The 9,436-nt window shown below is 39.0% G+C and overlaps 1 protein-coding gene across 1 annotated transcript; it reads left to right on the plus strand.

Moving 5' to 3' along the window:
• Window positions 1–827: 827 nt before the first annotated feature.
• GID8 (GID complex subunit 8 homolog) lies at window positions 828–6,887 on the plus strand. The gene is made up of 4 exons (XM_003212027.4): window positions 828–986; window positions 1,946–2,142; window positions 2,640–2,837; window positions 3,163–6,887. The coding sequence occupies exons 1-4, from the start codon at window positions 869–871 to the stop codon at window positions 3,334–3,336; spliced, it is 687 nt and encodes a 228-aa protein (XP_003212075.1). The 5' UTR covers window positions 828–868; the 3' UTR covers window positions 3,337–6,887.
• The last annotated feature ends 2,549 nt before the right edge of the window (window positions 6,888–9,436 follow it).

The following is a 9,436-nucleotide window of genomic DNA, read 5'->3' on the forward strand; positions in this document are numbered from 1 at the left end:
CCGCAGCAGTTCGGGGGGGACGCCGCGTGACTGGGAGCGCGGGCCGGGAGCGCTCGGTCCTTCGGGTGGCTCCGGGCCCGTCCCGTGCCTCGCTGTCTGGCGCTGTTGGGGTCGGTGCGACTTTGGTGAGAGCTGGGGGAGAGAAGGAGCCGTTCTGATGGGAAGGGGCGGGAGGCGGTGCGCTGCCGCTGGGGGTGGCGGTGCCTGTTGCTGTTGTTGCCGCCCCTCCTCCCCCTTCCGCTGCCCCTGTCAGAAGTGGACAAATACCGGCTTCGTTTTAGCGGAGCGCACTGTTTCCAAATCTGAGAGAAAACACCAGGAAATAATGTAGTAGCGATGACAGGAGCGCTTCTGGGACGGTCACACTAAGCCGTCTGGTTGTGCACGGGAGCACTCACTGCTTTTTTGTGGCTGTATGACATACACAGCTATCCAGTCAGCGTTTTTGTTTTTAAAAGACTTTAAAGCAAGTGTTGTTTATATAGATTTTGCTTTGGAAGTTTGTTACAGGTTTTCTGGTTAGCCTTAAAACTTTGATTCATTTGTTTTACTTTGTGATGCTGTGGGTCCTGTACAACTTTCAGACAAGATTTTATTTGGACTGGATTTAACGACATGATAATGGTATTTGAATTTTGTATTTTGATGATGGATGAAAGCAGCTTTAGAAACTGGCTGAAAGTGCAGGAAGGAGAAAAAGAAAATGTAAAATAATGCCCGCAGATAAAAGTGTCTTTTGGAATATTTAAGAGATCTCATTAGAAAGATACAGAGATAGCAGTAGCACAGTGCTTACACACATTAAACTTGCTTTTAATTGAATTGTGTTAAATGAAATGCTTTTCTCTCTTTGTAGTAAGAGACCAGGATGAGTTATGCAGAAAAACCTGATGAAATCACAAAAGATGAATGGATGGAAAAACTTAATAACTTGCATATTCAGAGAGCAGACATGAACCGCCTTATCATGAACTACCTTGTTACAGGTAATAGTGCACTGTAATACTAGGAAGATTTTATTGTATTTTGTTGGGGCATACCACTTTGGTCAGAATATGGTACTATAAAGAGTGAAATTAAGGACTTTAAGGATTTGGTATTGCTGTTGACTTTTAGCAATGTACAGGTGCTCTTGTATTCTCTTAAGTGGACACAGAATCAATTAGATTAAAACAGGGACCTAGCAGATATATTGAAATAGAAATTACTCTGACCTTAATTCTTATGCTAAAAGATATATATTTCTGTAAACAGAAATAACCTGCTTCTCTATGATAGCCTTTTTTTGTGCTGTTAAGACAGAACTCAAGATACGTAGCTATTATTAAATAGCACTCATAAAGCTTCACAGAGCATTTAGCAGAAGCAAGTTTTAACTGTCTAGAAAGGTAGACTCTGAAAGGACACTGTTGTCAAAACAGTTCAAGACCAAAATTATTAAGCCCTTCAGCATATAGTCTAACTTTATACTGACAGCAATCAAAAACCCTTGGGAATTGTCCCTAGCAATTATGATGCATACCATCACAGTAAGCTATACTAGGGTGGAGGCATTTATATTTGATCTACACCCCTGTTTACATTGGTGTGCAACTGGATCTTCTGAGATGAGAGAAGAGCATCTTAGTGGCTTAATGAAGTAAACTAAATCATTTGTGCATGTACAGAAATATAACAGAAGATTCAGAGTGACCGTTAAAAACTTTTCCCAACACTGCTTTAGAAAAGCAAAGTTTGTTTTCTTTGCCTGTTTGTTCTCAGTAAAACTATAAAAATACGATTGGGGACTGGAGGAAGAATCAAAATCATGCAAATTCTTCAAATATTTCAGAGTTAATCTTTGAATCACAAAAATGTGGAAGCAATACTCGCATCTTTTCAGTCGAACTGATTTTTTCAAGGTGTTTTGTAAAACTGACTTGTAGGTAAAACATTTTTATTTCAGAGGGTTTTAAAGAAGCAGCAGAGAAATTTCGAATGGAGTCTGGAATTGAACCCAGTGTTGATTTAGAGACTCTTGATGAAAGAATAAAAATCAGAGAAATGATACTAAAAGGACAGATTCAAGAAGCCATTTCATTAATAAACAGCCTCCATCCAGAACTGTTAGATACAAACAGATATCTGTACTTTCATTTGCAGGTAAGAATAAGTGGAAATTCTTATTTTTGTTTCAGAAGTTGTTAATAAACTGTGGAAAAAGTGTGGGTTTAAGAGTATTGTAAGGGATCTGTGGCTGAACATGGCTGCAGTTTGAAATGTTTGTTTTTGATATCATGTTATAGCAATGGGAAAATCTGTGGCATGGTACAACAGCTGTCATATACAATTAATTAGTAACTTGGAAACTTTTAACGGAGGGAGTGATCTGTGATTTACCAACTATTACTCTGGGTTTCTAGGAGTTCTTTTAGTAACACACGTTTTGAAAACATGTTATTTGAAAACATCAGACTACCTTTTCTACTAAATCTTGTTGGCAAGTTTGTTACTTCTTGGCTCAGATACTTAGAATTGACCTTAAACTTTCACAGTATGGATTAGTATTTGTCTCAAATTACATATTAATGACTGAAGATCGAAATACTGAAGATTTGCTCATTTGTTTAGCTAACATTGCTGTGTTTTTCTGTATGTAGCAGCAGCATTTGATTGAACTGATTCGGCAGCGTGAGACAGAAGCAGCTCTGGAATTTGCTCAGACCCAATTAGCAGAACAAGGCGAGGAGAGCCGGGAATGCCTGACAGAAATGGAGCGCACGCTGGCTTTGCTTGCCTTTGATAATCCTGAAGAATCACCATTTGGAGACTTGCTTAACATGATGCAGCGACAGAAGGTAGAATGTGCTCATAAGGAAGTTGATGTATTTTATTCGTATGCGGTGAAAACAATGTCCAAATAGTTTTGAAATGTTTACGAAAATGTGTATAGCATTATGCAAAAGAACAGAAATATTTCTTAAGCAGCATTCAAAAAAGTGATGTTACCATAATCAGCTGTTCGATTTTCTTCTTTGTTTCTCTAGGCTGTTGGTATGTGGAGCTTTGCCCTTGCCTCATTCTGAGAGTTAACAAACTGTGTTGATGTTATCCATGTCCGTGTGACATTACAAGTGTTAATCATAGGAAAACTATTACTAAACTCCAGTATTTCTTTTCCAGGTATGGAGTGAGGTTAATCAAGCTGTTCTAGACTATGAAAATCGTGAATCAACACCCAAGTTGGCAAAATTACTGAAACTACTACTGTGGGCTCAGAATGAGCTAGACCAGAAGAAAGTGAAATACCCCAAAATGACAGACCTCAGCAAGGGGACAATTGAAGAACCCAAGTAAAATGTGTGCAGATGGACATCAAACAATCATAGTACTGCACAGTATACATTTATATCAGTCTGTGACTGAAATATTTTACTACAGTACAGCACTCAATTCAGATTTTTCAATGAACATCTAATTTGAAGGGAGAAAAGTCCCTTTTGAATGCTGCAAAAACTGCATTGAAAGGCGCTGTATCTCTTTGGAAGTCTGACTTAGGCTATGCACTATAATACATTTTTAAAAAAACAAAAAAAAGTTAAACAGGACAGGAAAAATCACGTTTTTAAAAGTACAGAGCTCAAGCTTTCTAATTGGCTACTGATGCTTAGTTGAGTGGTCAGTGAGTTAATATGGAGTTACATTGGCAATTATTCAGTTAAGTTTAACTGTCTCCTGTTTGAAATGTGTATATAGAACAGTGAATATTTTCTACCTTTAAGTTATAGCAAGATATACATTCCCCTTAAGAGTAACTGGTCATGTTTTCATCTATAAACTTTGCAGTAAGGTCAACCTTTTGCCTAGGAAATAGTGTACAAACTTGTAAATCTTAATTTAAGAACTTTTTTTTTTCCTTGTTTCTGACTTTTTGGTGCTTTATATGGTGAGAGCTATGTTCATAATGGATCAGTGACCCATCTTTTTTCATGAGAAGTATTGTTGGAAATAAGTTTTTTCTTAGTTTTCACAAATGACCAAAATGGCCCTCAGAGGCATTTGAGAATTTTTCTTTAAGGGGACCTTTCCCCTCCATATTGAGTTTGCAGCTGCAGACACTGCAGTGATTCCAGCAGGCTAGTAGAGCTTGGAGGGCCACTGGATTTTTGTAAGCTGAAAGACATACTTGTGTTAGGAAATGAAGTGGGGGGAGAGATACTTACGGAAGCCTCTGATGCATCATCTTGTGCAGGATCTGCCTTTACTCTTGTTGAATAAGAATCGTAGTTTTAGAGCTGCTTGGGCTGTTTTTATGCCTTGAGCTGAGCAGAGCAGGGCTGTCTTTGAAGACTGAAATGTCAGTTTTTTCGATTCTTTCCATACCTTTCTGAAGAGATGCAATTCATCTTCACCTGTATTGCTTTGTTTACTGACTGCCCTCACTCCAGTTAGGATTCTAGTTTTAATGTTTTACATGCGAAGTCCAGACTTTCAAGTCAACAAATTGTAATCTTGTGGGTATGGGATGTTCAGGTCAACTTAATTTTGCAGCACTGTTCACTGGTGTATATCCAGTGGTAGGAAGCACTAATCTTGCCAAATCAACCTGTAGGTTTTTTAGGTCTGTATATCAAGTTATTAATGATTTGTTGAACAAAGACTGATCTGGTGGGTGAAGTAGCTGAACATCACGATGCACTGGCAGTTGTCGTACCAATCCCATACTGTACATACTCTAGTCTTGTATGGTAGATATTACCCTGTAGAATGAAACTTAGTTTTCACTTAATTTTACTGGAATACTTACGCATTAAACTGTATAAAGCTTTGCAGATACACCTGACTTATGGAAACTAAAAAAAAAAAAAAACCCAAAAAAAAAACCTGTTACTGATTGCATTACTGTGAACACTGTTTACTTGTGTAGCTGTTTTTTTGTGAGGGGAATCCATTGTTTGTTAAGCAGCTATTAGAGATGCAGAGTACTAAGTTTAAGCTAGATGATGGATATAACAAAATGAGTTGTTCTCATTTATTACTGATAGTTTTGTTCTGCACTTTTAAGGCATTTTGTGGCATGGAGGTCTCGAAGTTTATACGTAACAAGCAAGCTATCAGTTGCCCCCAGTTACAGCAGTGGTCTGGCTTTCCTTCTCCCAGACTGGTTATTTTAACACCAACATTTTAACAGTTGTGTTTTTTCCTTTTTCTTTTTTTCTTTTCCCATTCGGTTGATGTCTGAAAACCACGTATAACTTTTAGTTTGTGAGAAACTGTGTGGTTAATGTCACTTTGTTTAATAACAAACTGCAGAAACAAAACTGGAATAGCTCTAATTTCTTCATATGTAACTGATCAGCTTTTCCTCTGTTCTGATGCTTATGTACTAAATCTCATCTAAAGCTTCTCCCAGATGAAGTGGAAAGCAGTGCGGTTTTGTGGCATGACTAGCATTTTTCTCCATGAGAAATGCAGTATTGCAGTCCTGGTTGAGAAGTTCACTGTACTTCTGGAACGCTACGTTAATTTCACATAGTATTTGGGCAAAGAGTGAGCATAGATTACTTGAATTTTCACTAGCTTGGTTTTTTTCCATTAAAAAACATGTTTTTTAAGGGGTTTAATATAAAGTTAGTATAGAACTATTTCACTTTGTTTTTATGAACATGCCACATTGATAAGCAGCTTTAATCTGTAAAGTTTTTTGGTAACTGCAAGAAAATATTCGAAAGCTATGCATTTTAGAGAAAGCATAAAGGTAGTCATAATGGTACTTCTAAGGATCTTTATATTAGTGTATATAAAATAGTTTGCATATACAAATATAATATATAATCTGTTTGAAATATTCTTGGAGGGTAGGGGCTGTGAAACATAATTTATGGAAATATTGTACACAGTAAACAGACCTCTGTCAGTACACGAATGGACTTTTGTCATATGCATGAGAAATGTCTTATTTGGTGACTACTAATGAATGGGATTTTGTTAACCCATTTTTGTTAGATAACCACTTTAACAAATACTATTAAATGCCACTTTGAACAGTTTGCTTTAGCGTTAAAATACATATATATTTTTTTTTTCACTTAATTTAGAATAATATGAGAATAACTTTTGTATGAAGATTTGTTCCAAACTCAACGGTGGCAAACAAATGTGGTACACCACACTCATTCTTCCCTCAGCCTTTCTCTTGCTGAAAGCAAGTAAGATTATTTTCATTAATGCTATGAACACAAAGAAGTCAAGTTGTAAAATATCTTGTCTTACACGCCTCTGCCAAAAGACTTTATATGAAATGTGTTTTGATTAGGCTACAAATCTCATTCCTTCTCCAAAATCGTCTCCTTAATAGCTGTCTCTTGGCTGTTACCATGTTTCTTTTCTGCCTGTCCAATCTAAGCTAAACTGGTTGCTTCTGTTGTACAACGGAATCATTTGTGAAGGGTTAGGAATAATGGGTTTCCATGAAGATGAAATGCTGGCAGTACTTTGAGAAAAAGTTACTGAATTGTTTAATTTATATAGCTGGAAAGCCAGAGGCTGCTGAAACCAGAAACTAACAGCAGAATTTTAAGTAAAGCATTTCCTCTCAAGACCTTTGAAGAGGAGAACACACACAGCTTGAAACTGGGACAAGTACCTCTCAATCTTGAGATGATTTCATTGAAATACTTTCTGCTCCTTCCACCTGCATTAAAAGAAACACTGAAATGGATGTGGAGAGCACTTATGTAGCATTAAAAATGTGTGAAGTTACCTGGACATAATTCTGTCTCCTTTCCACTCCTTGTACATATAGGTGAAGCCATTACATTCTTCTTGGATGATTTTATTGTTTTTAATTTACAACATTTATGCTTTGTATGCTCGAGTCTAAGCTTAAAAGCGCTACTTAAAAAAAACAACAACAACAAACAACACCTTGACTAGTAGATGAGTGGTGCTCAACTTATTTCAAACCATTTTCTGTCCAAGTTCATTCTGAAGCTTTATTAAATTGAGTTGGAGCGTGATTCCTTTGTGTCTGATCTTCATGGACCTCCTGTTAGCAGCAGCTGAAAGCACCCTTCAGGTAATTACCTGAATATCAATGGAGAAGGAGTCATGTTTTCCTCTAAGCCTGTCTTTAGCACTAGAGCAACATGGCTTCTGAGCCACACTGTGCATCTCTCTTCCACATAGAAACATCGTGACTGGTGAGCATCAGTTTCTGCCATCAAGTTCTTAGTGAAAATGGCCCAGAAAACTTTTTGAGCGGTGTTGTCTCCTGCAAACTGCAGTTGGAGTTTCTCTTCAGGAGATGGCAGTTGCCTTTTATGGAACATGTGAACCTATTACTCTTTCCCATATCCTCCAAAAAATGCAGAATTGGGACATAATTTGTGCTGAACTTCCTAAAATATTCAAATAATGCAACCATTGTGTGGATAAAATTCAGTGCTGGTGTATGTCAGCTCAAATATTATCCCAGCAATCTTTTGTTTGGTTTAATCTTTTGGCAGATTAAATTGAAAGCAGGGAAAATAAGAGGAGATTGTGTTCTTGATTGATTTCTGAAGTCAGCACCTGTCTTCTGACTTGTTTCTGTTTGCCATTTAATCACCTTGATGGGATGTTTGCCTCCAGAAAGTAATGCAGCAATGAAAAGAATGTTATCAATGTTCTCATTTTTTTAATGGATGTTACAAGTTTGCTGTTAATTTTATATTCAAACATATATACTTTTTTAATTGCAGCTATTTCTCAGGGTAAAATTAGCTCCCCAGTGTAGAAGCAAGTTAGTCAAAGTATCTATGAGCACTAAGGAGGAAGTGTAAGAGTACAAACTCGGAACACTTGATATGATATACTCAATTTTGAGACTCAATTATAACTTTAGTAAATAGCCAACACTGCAGTGTCGGATGCATCCTACAACAGAACTGAAATTTTACATAGCAGTGTCTCAAATGAGTGCAAGTAGTTTTCTCTATCTGTGATTGCTGTACCATGCCCAAGCCCTCAGCTCTTCTGTACTCTCCTGGGCTCATGAGAGAATTTCACTTCTGTACTTGTATCAGCACTCGTCTCCCCTCCTAGATTTAACTGATCTCTAAATACACACACTATTAATACCCATACACATCCCTCATAACAAACTGAAGGATGTTTTTGATTTTTGGCTGCATTTTCTCGTGCCTTGGCTCCCTCTTCTGGAAACAGGCACAGTAGCAGAGTGAATAAAAATACCTCCTTTGCATGGTTTCCAGTTCTGTGTCCAAATAATTGAAAGAAAGCTGTCACGACAACGTGACGAAGGCTGAGCCCTGTGGTTATTCTGCAAAGTTCCCCTCGGTTTGCTCACACCAGAGCTTGTTGGTGTCGTTTCCTTTCCCTGTGTGTAGGCAGGTGACTGCATGTGATTACGCCATGGGTGTTTTGGGGGAGACCTCTTTCCTCGAAACTCAGAGGCAACGAACATGGCATGAATGCATGTCTTTTGCTGGAGCCCTCCTATTTCTGGTCTGGAGCTGTCTGTGCATGAAGAACCTTTTGTTACTTCATTCTCTAAAGTTCAGTTCAATATTGCCCCTCTTGATTTAAGCTAACTGCTCTTCAGGGACTTGAAAAGTATTCTTTCTGGGAGAAGAATGGGTAAGTTAGCTGAAGAGCTAAGTTTGGTTTTTACTGAGCGTTCACAGGCTCCTGGTTTTCTGGTTGTAGGCAGGCTGTACTGGCCATGCACGTCTTCTCACTGTGCTTTTTGGTGCAGCCAGGAGCTTCAGCACCTTCCCCAAGGGCTGTGGACCACCTGGCCGGGCTGAGTTTTGCCATGCCCACATCCAAGCTGCTACTGGTGATACAGTCACCTCAGTGATGTCCTAACAGCTGTTCATTCATATTCCTGAGGTGACTCATGGGTCCTCATGAAGTGAGATAACCATTATTTTAATTATCTGTTCCCATACGGAAGACTGATTGTATCCGACATTTAGAGGATGGCAGCAGCCCTGTCCGGCAGGTTAAATCAAGCTGCAACAATATGAATTTCTATTCAATTTCACCTTAAATTGGGTGGGAAAATCCAGGGCGAGAGATATTCCTGCTGGCACATCTATGGAAGGCAGAGGAGCGAGGGGCTGTCCCACCTGTAGGTCAAACAGCATCGCAGTTTTTGGATTTTGAAGGGCGAGGATGTTCTTTCTGTTAAGCCTCCACGATGTTGCCGGTGAGGGCTTTAATTATTTATTGAAGGAGGAGTTAAAAAAAAAGAATAAGAGGAGAAAAAAAAACCAGCAACACAAAGACCAAGTTTGAGGGAAAAGGATGGAGACGCCAAAGCTCCGTTCCGCGCTGACCGCCGGCCGAGCGCCTTCCCCGGGCACCGCGAGTTCGGGGCTGCCCTGGTCTGGATGCGGAACCGGGATCCCGCCCGCCCCGAGAGCTACGCGGGCGGCCCCGGCATCGTGGA

Source organism: Meleagris gallopavo, chromosome 22 (genome assembly GCF_000146605.3).
Source record: "Meleagris gallopavo isolate NT-WF06-2002-E0010 breed Aviagen turkey brand Nicholas breeding stock chromosome 22, Turkey_5.1, whole genome shotgun sequence".
Lineage (NCBI taxonomy): Eukaryota > Metazoa > Chordata > Aves > Galliformes > Phasianidae > Meleagris > Meleagris gallopavo.